The 25,783-nt window shown below is 40.0% G+C and overlaps 1 protein-coding gene across 32 annotated transcripts in view; it reads left to right on the top strand.

Moving 5' to 3' along the window:
- GTDC1 (glycosyltransferase like domain containing 1) overlaps window positions 1-25,783 on the top strand; it is a 187,612-nt gene that overhangs the window by 125,522 nt on the left and 36,307 nt on the right. For all 32 annotated transcript variants that reach the window (XR_014184294.1, XR_014184295.1, XR_014184296.1 and 29 more), the window contains one exon: window positions 24,961-25,299. Coding sequence is in view for 28 of the 32 variants with exons in the window: in XM_082055202.1 (XP_081911328.1) it covers window positions 24,961-25,299 (339 nt within the window). In the remaining 4 variants the exon portion in view is untranslated. The remainder of the gene's footprint in view (window positions 1-24,960; window positions 25,300-25,783) is intronic.

Raw genomic sequence — 25,783 nt, 5'->3', positions numbered from 1 at the left:
AAAAGGAATTGCGAAACAGTATACTTGTGTCTTGTCATGCTTCATTGATTTGAAATAATTTTTCCCCTTAATGGTGTATTTAATATTTAGTTTCCCTCCTGTCCATGGTAATGCTTTCAAGTGAGAGTAATAAAACGTTTGGAACGTATAATATGTTCCTGTCTGGCGGACTCGACATCATTTTCTGTGTTGTATTTAAAATCCAGCTTAAGTAGGCAGTATAGATTGCAAGCAAGATCCACTGGGCTGATTACATATCTGAAAAAAGTTGTTGTTTTGTCTTCTGTCATGCTCTTACATAAAGTACAAATTATTTCTCAAATTGACATTATCTAATGCCTATTAAATGTTTCTGTTATTCTTGAGGTGCTTTCAGACTCATGTAGTGACTGGTTTAGGTTCTCTGTCTTAGAGTATTACCAAACTCAGTATAAAAGCCAGATCCAAAGCTCAGTCTAGGAATGAATTCCCTGTTCTAAGACTCAAATTGGGTATTAACTGAAGCTGTGGCTTGGGTGAGAGCTGCTGGTAGATTTAATCTGGAAAAAGACCTGTGATAATATTAGTGAAAATAAAGCAAGAGAAGTGAAATAGTCATTGAATGGAGCGTTGAGGAACAAACCTGCCAGACAAGTGCCGTTACCATTTTTTAAATGGGCATGTAAGCCCGATGTCTCGTTACATTAAATTGTTACGGATGTCCATTCATCTGTAGAAAAGATGGTTATTTCGAGTTAGACTATTGCCTTCCCATTCTAATGCATATCTCACTAATATTGTTCATACTTGTGTCACCTGAGGACCAGAAACTCAAATCTACATCATCTGCAAGTATTTTGGGGAGAATGTTTGAAAGCCAAACGTAGCTTTCAATCCAGCTCTATTACAACCATAATTGTATTATGGAAACTCAATCATCCTGGAGTTCGGAGGGCCAGCTTTGAAGTGGCTGGTATCAAATTTTTTTAAGATCTGCTTAAATTAAAACAAAAAAGTGCTTAAACACCACTGGTTTTTAATGAGACTTGAACTTCTAAGCAGTTAAGTCAATCGTGAACCTGGAAATGAGGCTCTGAGGATCCTTGGTTCTTTGGAGGTGTGCGTTGACTTAGCTTCTGTTGAGACCCCCAATTCCACATAATGCTGCTTTGAGGATAAAAGCAGTGGAAAATGCATTCTCTGAAGGAGCTGTTTTTTACTGCTTGCCTGAAAAATCATCTTCCTCCATCCCCGCCACCTCAACCAGGTAAAATCTGGAAAGCTTTGAAAACTGCTGTTGAAAGGCCCGTACAACTTACCCATTTGGAGAAGGAGTTGCTACCATAGTCAAGTTTTACCTTCTCATTGCAGGCCAACAGATTAAACGCTTTGTGTGTCTCCTCAGTTACCTGAGAGTGCGATGCCTGTTTACACTTCTTTATTTCACAGAATGTCTCACTAAAACCATTGAGATGTGGGTAGGACACTGGTGTATATAAGTATTCTACTCTGGTCCTCACCTGGTTTATTTATTGGTACATTTGGAGGTTTTCTCCACCTATTATTGCAAATGAACAGGTAAGTAAGAAAGCCTACACTTACCAAGAAATTATTGGTGAATAAGGAAACAGTGATGTTAGAAGTCTGACACTGGTGAATTAAGCACAGCATTCAAGTTTCTTGGACTAAATCTAGCAATGTAATAGTTTATTAAAAAAAAAAAATCTTAATTTCAAAATTGATATAAAGATACTAACTTAGCTCCAATGTTCATTATTTATGGACATACATAGGTATATTTAATGCATTTTTAATTATCAGGAATAACTTGAAGATTTAACAGTAGTTAGTGACTAAGGTAAATGCAAATAAAATAATAGCAAAGTTTCTTCATTGCAAAGATATACATTTAAATATGCTTTTGGTTAAAAAATAAATTGGGTCATCAGATCGATTTACCGTTGATGGTTTGGTTGCCTTCTCCGGTCACAAAGTCATTATTTGCTTGTTTTAGTTGGACATAATTGTCATCCGGAGATCTGAGGGATGAAGTGACTGCCAAGCTGGCAGAACCTCTGCACGGTTGGATGAGTTGGGGCAAAGCTGCTTCTTCCTAATTGAGGAGACACAAGCCCTATGGGGAGAGGCTGAGGGAGCTGCGCTTGTTTAGTCTGGAGAAGAGGAGGCTTAGAGGTGAGCTCAGCGCTCTCTAGAACTACCTGAAGGGCAGTTCTAGCCAGGTGGGGATTGGGCTCTTCTCCCAGGCATCAGCAACAGGACAAGGGGCCGTGGGCTTCAACTCTGCCAGGGGAAATTGAGGCTGGAGATTAGAAAGCAATTCTGTGCAGAGAGAGTGGTCAGGCATTGGAATGGCTGCCCAGGGAGGTGCTGGACTCACCGGCCCTGGAGGTTTTTAACCTGAGATTGGCCATGGCACTTAGTGCCATGATCTAGTCAATGGACTGGAGTTGAACCAAGGGTTGGACTGGATGATCTCTGAGGTCTTTTCCAACCCAGTCGATTCTGTGATTCTGTGAAAACACTGAAACAAACCTGCCCCTTTAAATCGTCTCTCACCACAGAAGGTTTTGCATTTTGGGTGATGTGTGTGTCCTACCCACAAGGGTCAGTCAAGAGAGGTTGTTAAAGGAAGGTGGGAGATATTTTGGTTCTGTTTCCACTAAAGAGGTTCATAACTTTAGGCAAAACTCTTCGCCACTTTTACTTACCCTTTGGTTGAAATGTGGCTAATAAGGCTTATAATTTGTGTGCTTAGCATGCAAACTAGCGAAGTAAAACACGCTTGAAAAATGGCCAGTGAACTTGGAAAGTTCCTATTAAATCCGAAGTAGAAGGAAGTATGAAAATGCGATTGTCTAATTGCGTCTTCGCAAACCACGCGGTGTAAGTACAAATGCGACTCGTACGTGTTATATCTTTAGAAAGACTCTTTGCCACAAGAAGAATAATGGCAGCGCACTCAGCGGGCTGCAGGAGGACGAGATAGCATGCTTGCAGCATTTCTTTGCAGCATAATTGCAGCATCAATGAACCATGAATTCAGCCTAATTAACATAACTGGAACCACTGCAATCATGCTGCCGTTCAATTTAGTTTTTTGAACATTTTGGTGAAGTATCATGGTTCTGCCTGTTTATTGTGGAGATGCTGTAGAGAACTGTCCACTGGCTTTCTTGCTGCTGTCTTGATGTGGTTTTTTTATTTCAGGATAACTAGGGAACTTCAGAAATGGAAGATCGTTGGCTTACTGTTTCCATTACTGAATCTACATATAATTCTGTAGTACTTCCTGTAAAAAGTAATGAAACCATTTAGTATACTATAAAACTGAGAGTAAACACACTAAATTTCCAAGTTAGACTCAGGTTCTGAATTGTGGTGGATAACAAATAGCAAATAATTCTGGGACTATTTTGACTTAAGGACTGCATTCCTAGAATTTTAAAAATAGCATTTCTATTACTCTTTATGAACTATTTTTTTAAGTGTGTTGCTCTGTAAAAAAGAAAAGGAATTTTGATTGTTGCTGTTGGTTTTGCTACAGTAACATCAGGAATCCATGGGAGTAGATCAGGTACCACTGGTTTTGGCAACAGGGCAAAATAAGCAGCTTTTGTTGGACACAGAAGTCAAGGGACAGCTGAAAACAACAATAGCTTTCTGCCCTTGAGTAACTGCACAAAACAGGGAGTAAACCTGTTCCGCGGAGCTACGATCACGGTGTTGTACCACATCTCTGTGAAAATCTGCTCAAGATCAGTGAAGTTGCTGGTTGTTTTAATGACCTTAACAGGCCACAAAAATAGATTAATTAAAAAAAAAATATGTTTCTTTAAAAGCAGTTAAATAGACACATTTTGCATTAGGAGCTCAGAATGGTAAGTTTGGAAGTTGTTCATAGCTACTACAAATGATTCCATAGTTCTCTGCTCAGAAATTCTCCCATATCTGTTTATATATATATATATTCACATATATATATATACACACACACACACGTGTGAAGTCTGAGCTTCTGAAGTAAATAGTTGTGCTCTTTTTCTAAAGCATGACCATGTTGACAATAGTTGTTCTTGTTGTATAAGATCAGTCCACCAAGAGTGAGATGCCCTAAGTTACAGATGGTGGTAAGTGAGCTGTCGATGGAGGGAGCAGGAGCACAGAAGCGGTCTGACTGTGGTATTTAATGCTGTTATGAGTCTGCAAACTGTTCGCATTTAGCAGTATTCTGTTTAGTAGTTTGTATTTAGTAGTTGGTTTTTACACCAACATGGTTCATAATGCTGTGGTGTATCTGGAAGCAATGGATGATGGGTATGATTGGGGTATCATTTGAGTGGGTGGGCTTTTCTCCTAAATAATTGTTTGATAGAAGGCCGGTTTTGGACCTTATGTGGTCTAATAGTCCCTTATCAGTCTGTACTCCGGAAGGGCTCTAATGTCACAGGTTGGATGGATGAATCACAGAATCATTTAGGTTGGGAAAGACCTTTAAGGTCATTGAGTCCAACCGTGGTTTGAGGGCAGGTGCTGCTGGAAGAATGAGACACAGTAATTTCAGGAAAATATCCCAAGGTGGTTTTCTCTGTTTTGAAGATCATCTGCATTTTCCTTGGGTGTAACTTCAGCCCTTTTCATTCCTGTGGATGATTCAGAAAATTCTGTGTTCATGTTGACTCTCAGACACTAGATTTCTATTTGTTCATTGCTTTTTTTTCCTCAGGCAGTTAGTTACACTTTTCACTCTAAGCACCTAAGTATACATCTAGCAAAGAAGAACGGCGTATCTTTTGAAATAGCCATCTTGGTCATCTGTTGCTTCCTTCTGCGTCGTGACGTGACCTTCACTCACCATCTAAGATCATACGAAACTCTTTCCTGTATTTCTGGAGTGACGGTAGAATTTATCACTGACCTTTCTACTCTGTGTTTTCCTCTGTAAGATGCTCTAGTGTATTCTGAGAGGTGGGCATTTTCTTCAGCCTCTTTTTTTTTTTTTCTAATTTTAGTGCAAAAATGATATTGTTTTCCCCCAAAACTAAGCACAGCTTCTCATCTCATTGGATCACAGATTCACAGAATGTCAGGGATTGGAAGGGACCTCAAAAGCTCATCCAGTGCAATCCCCCCATGGAGCAGGAACACCCAGATGAGGTTCCACAGGAAGGTGTCCAGGCAGGTTGGAATGTCTGCACAGAAGGAGACTCCACAACCTCCCTGGGCAGCCTGGGCCAGCCTCTGCCACCCTCACTGAGAAGTTGTTTCTTCTCATATTTAAGTGGAACCTCTTATGTTCCAGCTTAATCCCATTACCTCTTGTCCTATCATTGTTTGTCACCGAGAAGAGCCTGGCTCCATCCTCCTGACACTCACCCTTTATATATCTGTAAACGTTAATGAGGTCACCCCTCACGCTCCTCTTCTCCAGCTCCCTCAGCCTTTCCTCACACGGGAGATGCTCCACTCCCTTCAGCATCTTGGTGGCTGCGCTGGACTCTCTCCAACACTTCCCTGTCCTTCTGGAACTGAGGGGCCACAACTGGACACAAGATTCCAGGTGTGGTCTCACCAGGGCAGAGTAGAGGGGCAGGAGAATCTCTCTCACCTAGTGACCACCCCCTTCTAATCCATCCCAGGTACCATTGGCTTCCTGGCCACAAGGGCCCAGTGCTGGCTCATGGTCATGGATGTTCAGAGTAGAATCATGGGGTAGACTCATGGATGTCTCGTTAGGTTTTGCAGGGCCTCAAAGGTTCACAGAAATCGAACATGTGCCTGGAATTTACTTAATACAAGTAAAAAGATCTTACAGATTTATATGCTGTATGAGATGCATTCTTTCTTTCATAGGATCATATCTGTGAAAGACTTTGGCTTAGCGTTGCCTGTGTTCAAAGCTGTTCATAGAAATGGGGGTCCAGCAATACAATGAGATGCTTTTCAAGAAATTAGTTAAATGTGCATATATAACCTAAATGAATGTGAGTGGTCAAGCTGACCTCGGAGCCAGTGAGACTTCTTGTGCCCATATGTTGAAGGTGGGAGGTGATCTGGGAGCATCGCAGAAGATCTGGGGGAGAAGTGTGGCCATGGTGGTTGGAGCAGAATCACCGGCTGATGAGTTGCTTCTCTTTTTTGGGCAATTGTTGGGTTGCTGATCTACTTTTTTGCAATTTGTAACTTAAAATTAACAGGTGATTATAATGAAGAGTACCTGTTGTAGACTGTACCCTTCTAGTTTTGCATTAACCTGTGATTAACATCCTGTGTATAACCCAGAGTACCAGACTACGCCTTATATCATTATTGAATAAGAAAGTGAAGAAAACTGATCTTCTTCAACAGTGACTCTTCTCCACTCTCTGAACAAACCACAGTGGCCGCAGGATGGTCTGGCAAGCTTGTCGTCATAATTCTGGGGTTTAGGTGTTGGTTAGTCATTCTCTTCTCAGAAGGCTTAATGTGCATTTTAGCTGAGACTCTCCAGTGGAACATTTGTTAAAGGTGGGGTCAAGCAAAGGGCTGGCGGCGGTTGAGGAAGAGGTGAAGGAAGTGCAGAGAATAGCTCAAGTGGTTGGTTCCTGGAAGACCGAGTCTGTGATTCATCCATTTGGAAGTGAAGGAGGAGAAAGCAGTGCCTATTAAATATCACAAAAGGTTATAATAAGCATCTAAACTACGGGGAGAGATCAGTGCCTTTCAGCATCTGTATTCCCTGCAGCTGCAATATGTAAACTCAGGAAGATGACTGAACATTGATACGTTAAAAGTTCAATAGTCACGCTTGTTGTTGAATGCAGTTACTGAGAATTGACAGAAGAAAAGATTTTCGAGAGGGGTTTCCAAGTAGAGATCATATTTCTAGTTTAGTGTGCAGCAAAACCAGTGCTTTTGAATGGCTGTCAGATCTGGTAGAGAGAGAGAGAGAAGAACTGTTCTGTGGTAAAATACTGCAAAGGAAATAATCAGACTCTTTCAGAAACAGTTATTGGTTTGGTTTGGTTGTTTTTATGGTTCGTAGGTGCAAATTCAAAAGCGACTCACACCAAACGTCAGAAGTCATTTGAGTGCTTGGTATTTTAAATCTAATTGCACTATTTCCCCGAAAACTGTTGCATATATTCCTGGCTGCTTTTTAAACATTTATATATACTTTTCTGCCTTTTATACAAATTCATAAAATGAAGTCCTTGAAGACGCTGAAAAATTTAAGTTGGTTATTCTTGCTGAAATAAATTGATTTAAAAATGTTAAGGAAATACATATGTAGACTAATACAGACCTTTCCTCTATATGCTGTTTGAAGATGTTTTCAGGCTGTTTCAGTGCAAAATAATTGCCTATTTTCACCTTTGATATCTATCACTGTATTACTGTTATGAGATGTATTTTTTTAATGAGTCATTGCTAGACACTGAAGAAGTAAGTTAAGGAATACTGTAAGGAGTCATATAGAAAAGAAAACGGTTCATGTAGACTTTGCTCCATGTACCTCATGGAGGTGCTTTAGTAGAAATAACAAAAAGAAAAGCCATAGGTAAATGAGAAGAGAAAGGAGGCATGAACCCCAAAGCCTTTGGCTGCAGCAGTTTCTGCTTCAAGCAATTGCCTGAATGTCCAAAGGACCATATTCCCCATTAAAAAAAACAGCAACAAAACAGCAATTTGATTAATATTAAGGTGATTGCCTCTTGAGAGACTCGGAAAACTGTTTTTCAATTAACAATCTAATTTACATAAAAGGCACATATTGATGAACATAGTCCATGACTTTTTGCTCCGTCCCATTATTCTTCTCTAATTCATATGCAGGAGTTAAGATTCCCAGTGATCTCACTGTTTCCCAACATCCAAGGTACCCAGAGATTCATGCTTTTCTTTCTGGTGAGAGTTTCATCTCCTGTTGAGATGACAATAAAGGAAAAGGAGGAACATGATTCCAGAAAGCACTCAAAGGTAGAGATGATCCAGCAAGAATTAGCTGAATGCTCTTGTGAGAGCTGGAGATGTCCCTAACGCTCTTTTGACACACAGCACTTCTGAATATCTGACAGCCAGATATTTTCCTATTCATATTCAGAATGGTTTTCAATGCCAAATATTACTGATTGACAAATTTGATACGTGAGTTGTCCATTGTGCTGTGAACCCTTCTCCTGCAACATCCTGAGCCCATTTTTAGCCATTGGGGTAGGAAAGTGCTCCGCATTTCACACGACCAATGCAGTGGCCTTTCCATAGAGCCGTGAAGAGCATCATAAAATATGAATGTGTATTAATACTTTAACTAGGATGCAGTGCCTTCCTGCAGTAAGGAAATGTTTGATTTGGAGAGGAAGGGGAAAAGGATCTGGGTAAAAGAGGCAACAGGAAAAGATGTGCAAGATGAAATGCTGATGCTTCTCAAAATTTTAAGAAGCAAAGGTGATACAGCAATATAATGAAATCAAAGCAAAATTGGGGTGTTTATGCTTATTCACGTGAGTACTGGTGGAACACCTCTTGAATTAATCATACAGCCCTCTGTACGTATAAAATCATATACCTTACCTCCAAATCAGAGGCAATTATACTAGAATAGCTAATTACACTCCAAGTGTGGAGGGGTGTTTTTTTCTCCCCAGAAATGTGCTCTGTAAAAAAGTGGCTTATTTGAAAAATTCTGACTTCAGACAAATAATCCAAAATTGATGCCTGATTGAAGCTAAAGAACCAAACACAATTTATCGCTTGTTCAGAATTGTGGTGAGAATCCTACCCTTCTAAAAATGCTCTAGTAGTTATTAATGGCAACTTGAGTGAGTTGGAGGTTCATAGGGATGTGGTACCAGTTTTAAAGAAAGAAACTCCGTGTTTTCCTACCCATGGGGCTTAAAGATCATTTGATTGTGATGTATGTGATGTGGAACATCAAATTGTTTATACCAGCTTCTCAAATGTAGGTATAGCTGTATCTTTCCAGTCTGTAGGCCTGTTCTACTATGAATATACATAAATTATTTTTACTAATTTATTCAGCAGTATAATTTTAAGCCTTCTCGGTGAAACGTTTTTCCCTAGTGCATTCACATGAGGAAATGCCTACAAAAAGGTGAAGTTAAAATCTATGTCTTGAGTCCACTTTGGCTTAAGTGTCACAGTGGGTTGGGTTTTCTGTTACTGCAGGATTGCAGAACATGAAAGTCCAGCTCTGTGCTGGGGCTGAGATTAGATCTGAATGCAAGGAAAAGCAACAAAGGTCCACAAAATATCTGAAATGTACAAATACTTCCTGTGCTTAACCTACACTTTCGTTGCGTGACTGTAAAGAACAGCAAATCTTTGTTCTTTTCCCTCTCGGTTCCTATTCAGTCAGTTCAGAGATATAAGAGAAAGGTTTTGGGGAGCAAACTCGTTATCGGTCTTCCTACAGTTTCCATCTGATTCTGTCAACAGTGAGTACATCAAAACCATGAGCTTACAGCCACATTCGAACATCAAAAACGTTTTGTAATTATTATATATGTATATATATATACACATACACACTTATATAATGTATATAGCATCTAATGAATATAAACATAGTTTATGAATATGAAGTGCCTTTATATCTTTAAGGTTTAGCTGATACTGGAGTTGGTAAGAAGCTAAGCTGTGCTTTTAGATTCAAGAAGGAATTACATCTGCCTTAGGTGGAGTGGAGAAAGAGCAAATGTTTATCTTGGTAAGATCCCAAAATGTTCAGGCGGGATAATTAGATTTCTAGAAAGTCATTTGGGTTCATCCATTTATGAAAACCTATTAGGACATTTCTTGGGTCTGTGTTCCAGAAGGTTCTGCTAGTTGCTCTATTTACTTAATAAAACAAGAAGAGAGTCTGCTGGTTTTGTGCACAGATAGGATTGTTGGCCATAGATTTGAGTGAATCATATATAGAGAGAAGACTAGAACATGCAGTACTTAGAGCTGGAAATATGGCAAGAAAAGTGGTTCCTGGCTTCTCACAGCTCAGCTCGTGGTAATTTGAATCTGAAATAAATTAACAGAGTAATCCTGTTTATGGATTATCGTCTGCAGAGGTATTATTAAAGAACTTGTGTCCCCATTCACTAGGAACACCTGTATGTAAAGCCATGTTATAATCGTTCAGACAGGCTGAACCAGACTTCCCTGTCTCAAAACAAAACAGAAAATATAAATAAATGGAATGTCCCAATCATTATACTTATTCCTTTTTTCATCTCAACAAGGGTACTCTTTTGGAAATCCCTCGTAGATGCAATCCACTCTTTTCAGCTAAAAGCCATTCAGATGCCGGCAAACCGCTGCTCTTCCATTTATATCTGTATTCATCCATTTAAACTCTAAAGCTTTCCAGCTTACTATTGGGATTTATAGCCAGCTGGCTGCTGTGTGTAATATGAACATATTCTGACTGTGCATGAGACGTTTTGTCTCGTTTAACCCATAATTGTGATGTTCACTCTAGGCCAGAGCTCACCTGTTTGTATTTAGCATTGAGTGCGCAAGCTCCCATCTCTTTGCACGTACGATCTACTGTTATTAGAGAAAAGTTAAGTCAAAAAAAAGCAAAGGAAAAATAACTCCTCAATCCCAGAAAACCCCTCCTGGAACAAAGTTGGGTAAAATGAATATGTTCAAGATGGTGGGGCATGGCTGAGCCAGCTCGTGTGGGATTGGTGCCCACTTTTTGGCATTTACAATAAACTTTGGAACAACTTTGTAACACAAATGCTTTAATAGCAAGAGGGGAGGAGGGAAGGCAAGGCAGGGAAGGAGGACATAGGCATTGTTTTTATTGGGAAAGCTGGATTGCTGTTTTTTCCAGAGGTAGCCTGATAAGCTATACCTGTTCATTAGCAGTTTTCTGCTGTCTTAGTATGTCAAAGGAATTTGCTGGAAGTGAAATTCTGAAAATTCTGCCCTGAATAACTGAATCAACAATGAGAAGCTTGCGTGCAAAGAAAGCATGAATATTAAAACTTGTTAGCATATTTTGGCTTTGTAAGAAATACACTATATTATTATTTTTTCTTTATGCAGCATTGCTGGCTTCTATGAAAGGCAACAGAGCCGTTAATTAATAGTAGTGGGCCTGGCTAATGTCATAATAAGCCATAAGACATATTAAAGCGTATTTATTCTTGCCAGCTATCAGGAGGAACCTTTCGGTATTTTAAAGGCCCATTAGGTTTGTTTAGATCCTCGGTGGGAGCCGGTACGCTTTGCTTCCAGTGGAACTGCCATTGGCCGGGGCTGGACCAGCCTTTCGTTCTTGACTCGGACGGTGTTGAGTTTCCCGACTGTTGGATGCAGTCAGTGATATATCGTCGCTATTTCAGGGCAGCCCGTCGCTCTGGAACAGCGGGTACAACCCAAACCGGTGCAGTCCTCAAAGCTGCGATGTCTGGGGGTTACTGGCATAAAAAATGAAAATAACTGAAATTATATATATCAGAAGCAATTTTCCACAATGGAAAAGGTGGTTGTGGAATGAAAACCGTGCCTTCAGGTATATTACCCAACGGAACAACAAAAATGTGCTGGGCTTTAAATTGCACGAGCAATCTGGAAAGGATTTTCCGACTGGAGCTATGTTAAGTGTTAATAGTGAAACCTGGGTACTTTTTCCTTTGATCTCTCCTCGAGCTCATATAGAGTAATAGGATCAAAATAAAATGCCATTTATATGAACACCTTGTTCTTTTGATCTTGGCACAAAAAATTCTGTCTGCAGCTACAACTTGGCAAACGATACATCTGCTCCTTTTAGTTGGACCTTCTAGTTTATCATAACCTTTAATAAATGGTGTCACAGCCAATTTTTTCTGTAGTTCATGAACTTAGTCGTAATTTTCGCCCTAAGAGTCTTTAAATACACTTTCAGAAGAACCAAGAATAAGGTAAGTGGGACTTGTAAACTGGCTTATGGTCATTATGTGTATGTGTGTTGAATACACGACGTAGACTTTTGTATGCTGTTACATTTCAAAATATAATGTTAGTTGTTCTTTGACCACTGGGGCAAAACTGTTAAATTAGCGTATCCAAATAAGAGAGTATGTGTGGATATGTGACCCCACGAATAATTGTGGTTTTCACAGGTTCTAGGTTTTGGATCCCTGCTCTTTTCCAGCAGGAGGGTGATGTACCCCGTGATGTCTGGTGTGGGAACCAAACCTTTCTCTTCATTGCCCATCTCTGCAGGACAGACCACAGAGGTATTACAACGGGTAGTTCTGGATCCCCTTTGCTTTTATTTAGACATCTACAAGACAGACAATCCACAGATGAACATGAAGACCTTTCAGCTCTTTATTCCCCAGGGTTGATGGTCAGGAGTGTTTCTTTGGAAGTCATTATTGCGAGCACTTAAAGTAAAAGCTGCTTCTTCATGCTCTTTCAAATCTCTTATTAAGATTCTTCTCTGCCAAAGGCTTTCACTGCATGGAAACAGCTGAGCTGTGTTTCTCGTGACGATTGATGGTGTCTCATTGTCTTAACCTCCAAGAGCAGACGAGATGGGCACAAAGCACTGTGCCACACGAAAGTGAATAAACCCAAGTCCTGCAGTTCACCAGTGTCAGAATCGCTGCTGTCCAGGAAGAGGGATTAGCGAGTGTGAAGAAACACTAGCTAGGAGAGATCTCGTGGCCAAGCAATATCTTGGGTGTCGAGTGTCTCTCTCAAGCTTTACATCCCGCTGTAATTTATATTTAGCTATTAAGCTTATTAGAGAGGAATAGTCAGCTTGTCGTACGCCGTGTGCAAGGAACCCGCTGTGTAAGTGCTGGGTAAGTGTTTAGGCTCTTGCTGAAATGGCTGCGGTGGAGCTTGCCGCGTGTGAGTTATCCTCCAGCAAGTTTTGTTGCAGATTTGGATCTCTGTGGTCTGTCACGAGGCAGGGGTATTCCTGACAGCCTAAACCCCTATTCTTCTAAAGTAGTACAGTATAATTCATTATGTGCGATAAAGATACTTGGCTCTCACCGAGCACCAAGAGCAGCGTGGACGTATTTGTGTGGGACTGCACGAGGATTAATGCGTCCTGCTGAGATCAGGTATCTGTGCTAATGCAGCCACTCTGCCTCCAGTCCTTCTGCTAATTACTACAGAGCTGCCGTAAGAAAGTGTGATGCTGTAATTGTCTAGAAGGTGGTGTCTGTCCAACTCTTAATTTCAGCACAATATGTGTCCCAGTTCGTCTTTCCCCACTTCTCATTTCATATGCCTGCACCGTGCCAATGGCCCCAGAATTCAGACCCACCTTTTGCACCTTTGAGACTCTTCAGACACAGAGTAAAAGTCAAAGAGCTACAAAGATTCGTATTTTTTTTCTCCTCACAATAAAAATGTGATTGCCCCACTTCTGTGGTTAGCATGAAACAAATTGGCTCTGTCATGAAGTCAGTGGGGTACAACTTAATACAAGGTAGTAAAGGAATAATAATAAAGTAAAACAGCAAAGTCCACAGTCTTTTATGACAAAAACAGTATGATCCTGTTGCAGTCTAAGGCCCTGCTGCAAATAGTATTTTCTGATGCCTGGATAAGTCCAATTTACATATGTACAAAGTGTATGAATAAAGTTACGAAAGTAGGCTTAGCATTGTACTTTTTTTTCCTTGAAAGTAATTTACTATTGTTCAAACTTTCAGCTTTCACTGGTTTTGTTTCCAAAACCCCAAAAGGAAGAGAAAATAACAAAAGTCCATAAAGGCAAAAGGGATATGTTCTCATTTCAGTTCACAGAATTTCCTGCCTTTAAACAATACAAATATATGCCCTTAGGTTTCTAATGTGCTGGAAGGATACCGAATCCTTGAAACAGATCAAATTAAAAGCAAGTCCACTACAGCAACAGCAAATTTTACCAGCACATCCAATAGATCTCAACAAGAATTCACTGGGTTTTAACCATGTTGCCAAACCTTACAAAATCCTAAACTGCTGACTCCGTAAATGAGTAAATGCTTTAAACCAGCAAGCAAATACTAGGCTGAATTGGGCACAAATAAAACATGCTGCTTAATAATTGTTCCCTGTTAATTACAGGCCCCGTTTAAAGCAATTATTTAATAGAACTTTGAGATGTATCCACCAGCAGGACAGACCTGGACATCGCTATGTCAAACCTTTGAAGAACGTTGCTTCCCTTTAATTGTGGTTACGTTTCCAGCAGGCCGAACGTGTTGCTGCCAGCACTTGGGGTTGAGGGACGTGAGCACTGGTGGTAGTTTGTCACCAGATAGAACACGGCAGGTTGGGGAACCAGAATCTGAGGACTGGTGGCCTGGACGTAGAGGGAAGAGCTGAAGAAACGTCTCTGTGGGGCTGTTAAATGCTTTTATTTTGATTTTGTCATTTCTCTTGAAATTCTCGTGCGCTGGCTTTTCTTTGCTTTTTTGACCTATGTCAGTAGAAACCTTGAAGTACCATTCCGAGAGTACTGCTTTCCATGGTCACTTGGAATGTATCTATACAAACAACACTCGGAGTTGTAGAAGCAACAGGCTGAACAGTCATCATAGAATGGTTTGGGTTACAAGGGACCTTAATGATCATCTAGTTCCAACCCTGCTGCCATGGGCAGGGTCACCTTCCATTAGACCGGGTTGCTCAAAGCCCCATTGAACCTGGGCTTAGAGCCTTCCAGGGATGGTCATGGTCAAGTTCTTTCCATCTCCAAGGTTTCTGATTTTTATAATGTATTTAGTGCAGTAATGGTCAAGATGACCATGTCCCACTACAGAGCAAATGTTAGCTCAAGCTTTTCCTGTGTCTCCTTACAGAGAAGGCACTGCCCTTCTTGCTGTCCTCATGCAGATATGTCACCATGCTGGTAACTGCCAACTCATAGCATATAAGTGTAACAGTGCTGTTTGTATTCACACTATTTTCTTCTTTTTCCAACAAAACCCTGCATATTCCTCTTGTTTTACGATCCTTCATATCTGGCATGGCTTTCTGGTACCTGGATGCTGAAGGGCAGATCCTCAGTGATCTTAAATCAGCATCACTGACATCCTGATTTATACAAGAAAAAGGAGGTTTGGAGGTTGTTTTTTTCCCTTGTAACAACACTGCTACTAGTAGTAATAACATTTTTAGAGCTTTCTGACAAAAATACTTGATCCTTTTAGGGCAGAACGCTACTGCCATTCTAATTTTAGAGATGCAAGGAGACTTTTGGTGTTTGGATGATGATACATTGACCCACTGGCAAAGCTGAGATTAAAACGCAGAGTTCCCTCTAAACCATGCTGCCTGGCTGAGGTACAAGTGTGTACATACTCAGTTTTAGTACAAAAAGGTGCAACTAAGTCTAATATAGTAACACATTTTTAAATGGAATCAGAGTCTCTGCATTACCCCCCTGTCCTCAGGGCCAGAGGCAGTTGACTGGACCATCTGATTTGAATGTCCTGCAGCTGAGATAATTCCACAATAGCCAGTGTTTTTCTCATAACTTGGATGTTGTACTGATGACAAAATGTGGTTTAGATTTTTTTCTGTGCAGAAAATTATTCTTTTTATTTAATTTCTTCAGCTCTTTGAGAGAAAGCTTTCTTCAGTTAAACCTTCAAGTGAACGTAGGCTTCATTGCTTATTTATTTCTCGGGGTACCTGAGAAAGTGTTAAATAATTAAGGTGAAATATGTGTTTTCCTGAGAAACACACAGAAGTTTGCATTTGCGCAGTCAACTGGATTATCAAAACCAGATGTCAGCAAGTGGAACATTTTACATAAATTTATTAAAATCATTATTTACCTGTAAGTTATAAGGAGGGTTTAGTTGCACTGGTTTGTTGCCAATATGTACTGCCAATAATCTGCCAAAAAGCAGCTTGCTGGCAAAATCACTGAAATGGTTAGAATATGCTTGCACAGAACATTACAACCCTGAGTCAAATGAAAACCTACTATAAACGAACTCTTTGATGGTGGATTCGCTGGAATATGGTATTGATATATGGCATGCAGTTTGTATGGATTATGTATACTGTGCAAGAAGTATGGATATCTATTAAGGGTAACTTGATATGTAATCGGTTAGGACAGTTATTGTTTTCGGTATTTGCTATGAGTAAGATCACGCGGTGACTGTTCATTTTTAAAATACAGACCATTCACCGAAGCACCAGCACACTATTTGTTCAATTAATGCAGAAAAGCTATTGGAAACGTAAAATATCTGACATCTATACGGAGTAATTTTAAAGGCAACTTTTCTTCTAGGAACAATTTATACATTACATAAACTTATATTTTTCATCCAAGTATCATTTCGAGAATAGCAAGCTTAAATATTGGAGGCCATAGGGAAACATAATATTACGATAATGTTCTTTGGTGCGGTTTGGAAGGTTTTAGGAAACATTTGGAAGTATTTTTCTCATAAAGTCACTTAACTATTGAAGTGTTACGATAGCACTCCCTTCTGCATTGCGTATGTTACAAAACCGCCTGTTTAAAGGGGACATCCATTCTATATATCCTGATTAGAAGTATTGCCACAAAACAGGAAATTATATGTTACGGAATCCTGGTATTAGTTTTAATTAAAAAAAAAAAAAAAAAGGAAATAAAAGACAAAATGATTTAAGGTGTGATATCAGTTTTCAGACACCCATTTCCAATTCCGTATAGCAAGACGAGATACTGCATTGTTTGGAGCTATATGTGAAATTTGCGTTTTCTAAAGGAGCACTCGAGAGCTGAGTTTGTTTGGGTTTCTTTTCTGTTTAAGGAAGCACTAATAAACATGACCAATCCTTTAAGATCCTAAAGAACCTTAAAAACCTTGCAATTCTCAGAAGCCTAACTCTTTCCTCATAGTGTAATCCATTCTTTTGAACTTCTGCAGAGGCAGAACTTGAACCAACAATTTCTACTTTGCTGGTAGTTGTTATCAAGGTGACTCTTAGGGCTCCAAAAGTGTATCTGTTACCTTGCAGTGTCGGTGTAGCAGATCTACACAGTCATGATGTTTAATTATAGAGAAAATTACTTTCTTTTTCTGAACTATCAATTAATTCATGTTTTCATATCTCGCACAAAATAATGCATAAGTTATTTTCATCTGCATTATAAAATATGTATTGTAGTTCATTACCATCTTTCTGAGGAGTTTTTAAATTATCACCATTTCATTTGTTGAGAAGGATGTTCTTAGAAATTCTGACTGCACAGATTCATACATTTAATGTTAAAGGATTTCAGGGAATTGAAGATGTGAATTCAGAAATAATATATTTAGGCTCAAACTCGGTCTCACTTGAAGTCAAAAAGAGCTTTGCCTTTGACTTCAGTGCGTCCAGAGTCGTTCTTCTGGTATTAAAAAGCAGAGTAATCACTATCTGATTTTTACCTAAAGCGCTTAAGATATTGTTGAAGTCATTTGTCAGGAGTAAGTATGTAACAGAATGGAATAATCCCACAAGTACTGGATTAGGCTAGACATGCTTTGGGCTGAAATGACGTCCGACAAGAACAGCACAGAGGACTCGAAACCGGGAAAGCTTTGACTTTCAGGGATATATATATTTTTGGAGTAGTTTCACCTGCCTTTGTTTTGCATCGTTTCACTGCAGGATGTGTTTTGGGAGGGGGTACCTTCTCTGTGTAAGGGTTGAGAAGAGCGTTTTAGTTAAAATCCTGGTTCTCTAGGATGTTGGCTTTTCAGTGCACCTTGAGCAGTAATCTTCATGGCAGAAATTCAAATGGGATATGGTTTGGAAAGTCGGAGATTGGTTTGACCATCCATCCTATATCGAGGTACAGATGTGGCATCTTAGGGAATAAACTTATCAGAGCGTTGTCAAATCGGAGTGAATCTGGATTGGAAAGAGAAGTGTAAATGCTAAGCAAAAGTGGGGATTTTTGGCAGTGGCAAATATGAATATATTAAGGGATTTTGCTCAGACAGTATTTGGAAAAAGTAGGTGAAAGGTTTGAGGAATCTGAGAATTACCCTGTTTCTTTTCTGCTGTCTTTACTCTTGACATCTCTCCTCTCCTGCCTGTCTCATCTTCACAGAATCATTTTGTTTGGAAAAGAACTTTAAGGTCATCGAGTCCAACCATTAATCTAACACGGCCGAGCCCACCTCCAAACCATGTCCCTAAGAACCTCATCTACGCGTCTTTTAAACTCCTCCAACAGACCGAGTTGCCACGTGAGTTAAAACCAGCTGCCTGCGGCTGATCTGGATCCAGCCGCTCTTCTCCAGGAGCATCTCTGGATCCTCCCGCTCATCAGGCACACTGCTGGAGTCAGAAGGGTTGCTGCATTCAGCTAATTTGTTGCCAAAATGGCAATATTTTGGCTTATTTGTCAGAAGCAAGTCTTCTTCATGCTTGGCCTCGATAGTTAGAACTTGACTGGTCCAACTGGATGGGCTGTGAACAGGTCAGACCTTCCAACCTTGGTGATTCCCTGAGTCTGTTCTGTATTTCTCCTGTGTTGTGGGAGAGAGAAGATAATGACAGCAGGAAATCATCACATCTCAAATAATATTTCCATGCTTCTATATCTTGTAGTTCACAGACAGGGAAATTAGTGTAAACCCTACTTATTCTACCCAGGAAAAAATATATTCTAGTGTGGGAAGAGAAGCTCAGCCACAGCCCTTGTATTTTCTTTTGCCGTGCCCTTCCCAGTGCTTAATCTTGGCTCTGTTCCGTTTTCTTTCTGTTCTCTCTCTTTGCTCCTAATCCTTGTCCATGCTTATAAGCTCCTAATATTTATATGGCATTATCTGTGTAAGAGATTACTGCTGACAAGTAATCTCTTCCCTCTTCTGAAGAATTACAACCATTGCTAAAGATCAGAAAGTGAAATTAGATCCCTGAAAGTATGTGACAACTTCAGTAAACCCTAAGAGCAAATTCCCTAAATATTGGGAATCTTCTTTTGAGCTTTTAGGTTTGAACCGTAGCACGGCTTTGGGACACCTGACCATGCTTAGCAATTGGGTTTTGCTATAGAGCAAAATGCGACAGTAGTTGTACGGAAGAAAAATCACTGAACTGAGAGCGGTATAATCTTTCAAGAAGTAGGTAAATATAAATGCATCAGTTTTACTGCTCTCAGGTGATTTGTCAGATTACTTATAAAATATATAAATGTATAATTTTTTATATAAATACAAGTATAGTTGCTGTCTTCTGCACTTTGGCCTCCAAAGAACTGCTTTCATTAGTTTTTCCTTGGAACAGAGTGGACAAAATTCTAATTTGAAAAAGCTCGTAAGTGTCCATGCAGCTTTGGTATTTGTAAAGTGCTTGGCCAGTAGTAAGTGTGGATGATTGAGTAGTTTCGCACCCATTTGTAGTAATTGTGGAAACAAATTCATCACGGGAACGGAATAAATTCAGGGAAGCAGAAAGAAAGTGCAAAAGTGGAATTTCCCAGTTATTGCAAATGACAAAAATGACTGTCCATCCCAATCATTACAAGGCAAACAGACTCCAGGTGTTAGAATCACAGAAACTCTCCACAGATCTCTGTTTTAAGTCACATAAATTCTACTAAAAATATTACAGTTAGCAAAGAGACGTGTGTGATGGTGTTTAAAGAAAGACAAAGGAAATTCTCAGACAATGAGCTTGTTAAGTGGTAAGTTGTGCCGTGATGGTGCTTCAATGACGAAGGAAGTGCGGCAGCTCTAAAATGTGTTTGCTCCAGCTCCAAGGCCTGGGGAAAGTTTCTACTATATATGAATATGTCTATCTCCTTTTATTATTTTTAAACATTTTAATAGCGATGTTTAAAAAAAATCCATTGCACTGCCAGAACTATCTTTAACTTTGCTTTCAAATGTAACTACAGTTACAGAAGGGCCAGTTTTTATGAATACTATATAAATATATATTTCAGCTTTATATCCATTCTTACACATTATCCCTGCTCATTGAGAACAACTATTCAAACAAGTTTACAACACGCAGAAGTTGCCTGTATAATTTGATATAAGCTCAACCAGCACCCCATTAAGTCTTTCTAATGTGGTTTCTATTCATTGAGCAGTGTCATTGTGGCCCTCCCATCCTTTTTTTGTTGTTGTTTTTAATAAAATGGGGCACAAAGCGACTCTTGGTGCCACAAAAACAAACCAGTTTCCATGGATAATTTGTTCTTAGGGCAAATGAAGTGCTTTGAATAAACACACACAATGTTTCATAGCAACTTGTTACACAAGAGCTGAGCAAAACACGCGTGTCTGCTTCAGGTAAAAGTGTGTGGGTTTCTTCAGAATGGGGTTTCATGGCATAAATGGAAAGAAAATACATAATACATCAATTGGGGAGTTTAAAAAAATCTATTATTCAAAATGGCAAACGTTTAGATGAAAACTCTGGCTTTTAGTATATGGAATTTTTATTATATATGAACTTAGTTTGATTTTTAAGCCGTATTTTTATCTAAACATCTATACCCAATGTGCAAAAAGTAAAAGTTTTCAAGGCTTAGTCTTTTTAAAGTCTTCATGAAGTTTTAAAATCAACTGCTAAATGTGTCAGAGATCCTCAAAAATCTGAATAAATAAAAGAAAAATAGTTTTGAAAATAAGTCATGATGCTAGAGTTAGATACCTAAATCTTTCACTGTTTGTTCTGAGCTTTCAGTGTTTAATTATATGAGTTACACATAAAAGTCAAACATTTTCCGTGTTTTTTAAATATAAGGGACAGTACATTGTGGAACCTGTTGAATGTGTTAATATTTGTATGCTTTGGAGATAATTTTTTCTGGAAAGTTTCACGTGTACAAGATTTCACTACTGCAAGTTAATAATAACAACACAATTCTTCTCCCGTCTTAAAAATAGCATTTTTCCTATGTGAGTGGGTGTGTGTTGCAACTAAGGTTGAGAAAAATGGTGCGGCCTTGATAACGAAACCCTACATGTCTCCAGCGTGGTTTTGAGAGTCATGGAATAGTTTGGGTTGAGGGGACCTTCAAATCCCACCCAGTGCCCCCCCTGCCATGAGCAGGGACATCTTCACCAGCTCAGGTTGCTCAGAGCCCCGTCCAGCCTGGCCTGGGATGTCTCCAGGAATGGTTCATCCACCACCTCTCTGGCCAACTTGAACCAATATTTTACCACCCTCATTTTTAAGAACGTCTTCCTTGTATCTCTTTCTTTAAGCCTGTGCCCTAGTGGCCAGGAAGGCCAATGGTACCTGGGGTGGGTTAGAAGGGGGTGGTCAGTAGGTCAGAGAGGTTCTCCTGCCCCTCTACTCTGCCCTGGGGAGACCACACCTGGAATCTTGTGTCCAGTTGTGGCCCCTCAGTTCCAGCAGGACAGGGAACTGCTGGAGAGAGTCCAGCGCAGCCACCAAGATGCTGCAGGGAGTGGAGCATCTCCCGTGTGAGGAAAGGCTGAGGGAGCTGGGGCTCTGGAGCTGGACAAGAGGACACTGAGGGGTGACCTCATTCATGTTTACAGATATATAAAGGGTGAGTGTCAGGAGGATGGAGCCAGGCTCTTCTCGGTGACAACCAGTGATAGGACAAGAGGCAGTGGGTACACAAAAGTGGGAACACAAAAGGTTCCACTTAAATTTGGGAAGAAACTTCTTCTCAGGGTGGCAGAGCCTGGCCCAGGCTGCCCAGGGAGGTTGTGGAGTCTCCTTCTGTGCAGACATTCCAACCCGCCTGGACACCTTCCTGTGTAACCTCATCTGGGTGTTCCTGCTCCATGGGGGGATTGCACTGGATGAGCTTTCCAGGGCCCTTCCAACCCCTAACGTTCTGTGATTCTGTGTCTGCTCCTGTCCCAGCTCTGCTATTCCACGTGTAGCCTCTCTGTGGCTGTATCTTCTGAAATTTAGGCAGGGATTCAAAAAACTCTGATGGTCTTTGTGGGAGTAGAAACTGGCTCCAGCTGGCTTTTTCTCCAGGTTATAGGCTTCTGGGTGGTGATGTAGAAGTCCTGCACGCTCTTAATGTGTATAAATGACTGAGATCTGGGCAGGTACTGGATGGAGAGATGACTTTGTCTGGAAGGCGACAGAAAAGAAAAATTAATGAGAGCTTGGAAGAGGAAAAAATAGAATAGCTGCAGCAAAAATATTCTGGAGAAAATGTAAACACAAAAAATGTGCTAACTAGACATTGTCTTTCTTTCTCCAGCATTCTTTTGGGAACTGCACATGAGCAGGTTTAGAAGATTTCGTGTTGTTATTAGTTTATTTTCAGGTCATTTATTTAAGTGTCATAAAGAACATTAGCTGGTGGTTAGGGACTACAATATCTATTATATCACTCCAATCATGTGGACAAGTTTATACTATGTGTGATTTACAACGGTCTTTCCGCAGTTAAAATGGTTGTATTCAGGTACGGGGTTCTATACATGGTTGTATTAGCGAAATCCAAGTGGCTGAGCACAGAATCTTCCAGTCAAAGTCCCAAAAATGAATGTTTTTAGGCGAACACTGTGGGCTGCAGCGAGAGCTGTTTATGGCTCTCTGCCTACATCCTTTATCATGTCTCCACTGTTGTTAGTAAAATATACAGAACTACTTTATGCCAAAACAATGGAAGCTAATGCAGATAACTTGTTCCAAAGTTAACCATCAAATAAATCTCTTTTTTTTTTTTTTTTAAACTGTTAAGTGAAATGGTGTTCTAAAACTTTTAAAAATTGTCAAGATGATGAATACTGTGTGTGTAGTACAAGTAAATACCAGGGAATTGATTGCACACACATGTCTTAAATAAAGGATATTAAATAGTTTATTCCAGAGGGAGATCGGTGAAGTTTTATCTAATATTATTAGAAATTCTGCAATGATGGATCAGATGCATAAGGGCTGAAAACTAAGAAAAAAACTCTTCAGGAATAGAAATGGTGCGTTGAGTGGATTATTTTCTGTGAGACCAAAGACAGGTGGGGGGATACAGCCTGCCCAGGTAGACCAACCTCTCACACGTCAAGCAATTCTTCTTAACGGCAATGATTTTTCAAAATCTGGTTTGGTAAATCAGTCCTCTCAATTCTGTCGCAGACTCGGTGTTGTAGGATAAATCCCTTAACCTATTTCTCCTTCAGCTTTTCCCATGCATAAAGGTACAGAAGTATATCCTCATGGGGATGCGTCCATACTTCAGAGGAGCCACCACCGTCCAGTTTGAGGTCTATAATCCAGCTTAGACTGTAAAAACGCCAACTTAACTCTTAAAAGCACATATGTATGGAATTCAGCTATATTGAATTTATACTTTTATGCTCTGAGAATCTGTTGCTGAGATGGGAATAGTTTAACCCAGGCCCATTTGGGAACATGTCTTGTTTAGGATGCAGGTAATGGGTTTGGATGAGGCTGTTGAATGCGATTGAACTTGTTCTGAGCGGCTCCAATGAGTGATGGCGAGCAGTGGAATAAAGGTGGATCTCGTAGGTGATTTGGTCAATGGCTTGAAAATGTAGATGAACGTGAAAATAATATACCAAGGAACAGAAAGGAGTTTTAGGGCTTTGAAGAAAAATCCTCAAAGCAATTAGTCAAGAGTACAACTGCAGTAAAGCTCACATAGTTTGTATTTTGGGAGTAATTTTGAAAAATAAAAGAGTATTTTTGCATTTAAGCTGCTCCCTTGCAGTGGATGATTCTGGTGTTTAGGAGTATTTGTTTTGACAAAGAGGGATCCCAGAAATGAGCGGTGATGGAGTAAAAGTCAGAAGAACTGTGGAGGAGGTTGATGAAGTGAAGCAAGTGTTGGCTTTAGTAAACAGGTCAATAAACAGGCTATAGTGTGTCAACATTTGGAAATTAAAAGGAAATGGAAAATTTGAATGCCTGTACTCGTCTGGGAGAACCATAATCACACTGAAAGGCATGTAAGTAAATAGTATTTGGGTAAATCAACTTGAGGTACAGGCAAGTGTTAGAGTGAAGATCCTATGGTGGCTGTGCATCTAGTCCTCTTCGTGTTCATTTAGAAGAGTCGTGTTTTGAATGAAAGAGCTTCACTTGCTTGTTTCCTGGGCAAGGACCATAATTCGTTACTGCTTTAAATCAAATAGTAAAACTAGATCTGCATAAAATGTAATATTTTGTATATTACAAAAATGATTTCAGTGACCTCAATATAACTGTACAAATGTGTCCTGCGGCTGGGAAGGGTTTTCTGCAGGATGGACATCAGGTGGAGGAGCCCGTGGTGTCTGATGTTGTCTGTGGTGCCTCCAGGTCATGAGCAGCTCTGCCTCAGTTTCCCCATCTTAGTGTTCAGTACTCACACCTGTGAAAAATCATGGGGGTAGTTGCTTTTATCCTACGAATGGATGTAGAACTCAATCCCTCAATCCTTTTCTCCAAAGTTTGGGTTTTTTTCTAATTTGTGATTAATTTTTTTCATATGGTCATTATAGAAATAAGGCGTGGATAGCTGGGTTAGTAGACCCACTTCCATGTCATGGTAGATGTGTGTCCCACGTTATTAGGCAACAAATGGTCTTTGTGCGTCAGCTTTGGACCTGTGCTGAAGCAACTTGCTAGGCTCAGCCTAGACTTAGACAAGCTTCATGTTAGACTGAACAAATGCATTTGGCATTTGCTACTGGTCTTAGCCATAGTCCTGGCAAAAGCACCAAGACTTTTCTGGTAGAATTGCCTTTTTATTTATTTGCTTTATTTTCTTTAACCAGCAGACAGTTTTGTCCTCCCTGTTGATGCCCAAGCTGTGATGTGGTTCAGTGGAGACCTTTGGCTTCTCAGCCAGTGAACCACAAGTTATTTTGTTTCACAGGTACCATGTTCACTAAAATGATATATAAAGTATGCCATTTACTGAACGCTGGCGGTGTTATTGCTTGGATGGACATAAAATATCAAAATATAATTTGTCTTCTCATTTGCTGTTAATTAACAATTACCAGGCGAAACTGAAATCCAGCATAAACACAGTATAGATTTTTGTTGTTTTTTTTTTTTCCCTGACAGGTTCATGCCAGAACATAAACTTGCCCATTTGCAAAAGGTAATTGGTGTTAAAAGAAATGGAGATGCTTATCAATTGGAGGGTCTGCCCGGCCAGCAGAAGAGTGGAGATTTAATGAAAAACAGCAACGCACATGGCGAGTCTGGACTTTGTACCCCAGAGCACGAGGGGCTGCCCTCCCCATCACCAGCACTGGAAAGGCCGAACAAGGCCGAGGCATCGGAAAGTACAAATCCCTGTCAAGAAGAAGATAAGCAACATCTGACTTTTAACCTTTGTAATATCACGAGTGGATGGGACTCTCAGCAAAGACCTTTACACATTGCCTGGCCTCACAGGTGGTAAGTGGCGAACGAATCCAAATGCTCTGCCTTGCGTAGATTTATGGGTTTGTTTTGATTCTGTTTCTGTGACGTGTGTCAAGTATAAAATAATCTCCTAAACACATACAGACACCGCACACACGCACAGGGGAGTGAGGTACATCACTAACATCTGATTATCCAAAATAATTTATTTGAATATACATAGTTCAGTAACGCTAACCAGACATTTGACAATAGATGCTGATGGTCCCTGTTTTTTGCCCAAGCAAAAGGTACCGATGCTGCTGAAACAATAAGTGTAATTTTGGTAACTCTTTTTGTACAAAGCAATCCACAGATGACAATTAATACCTAATTCAAATTCTCTTAATTACTTTAATGCAAGTGATTAAGTGTAAAGATACACGGTGCCACCGGACAGCTGATGTTAACCCACTATCTGCATTTTAAAAACACCCTTCCCGTGTTACGTAAATAGAAAGCCTGTTAGAATGTATTA

The sequence above is a fragment of the Streptopelia decaocto genome (assembly GCF_964273445.1).
Source record: "Streptopelia decaocto genome assembly, chromosome: 6".
Lineage (NCBI taxonomy): Eukaryota > Metazoa > Chordata > Aves > Columbiformes > Columbidae > Streptopelia > Streptopelia decaocto.
This window is presented reverse-complemented; position numbering and strand designations above follow the sequence as displayed.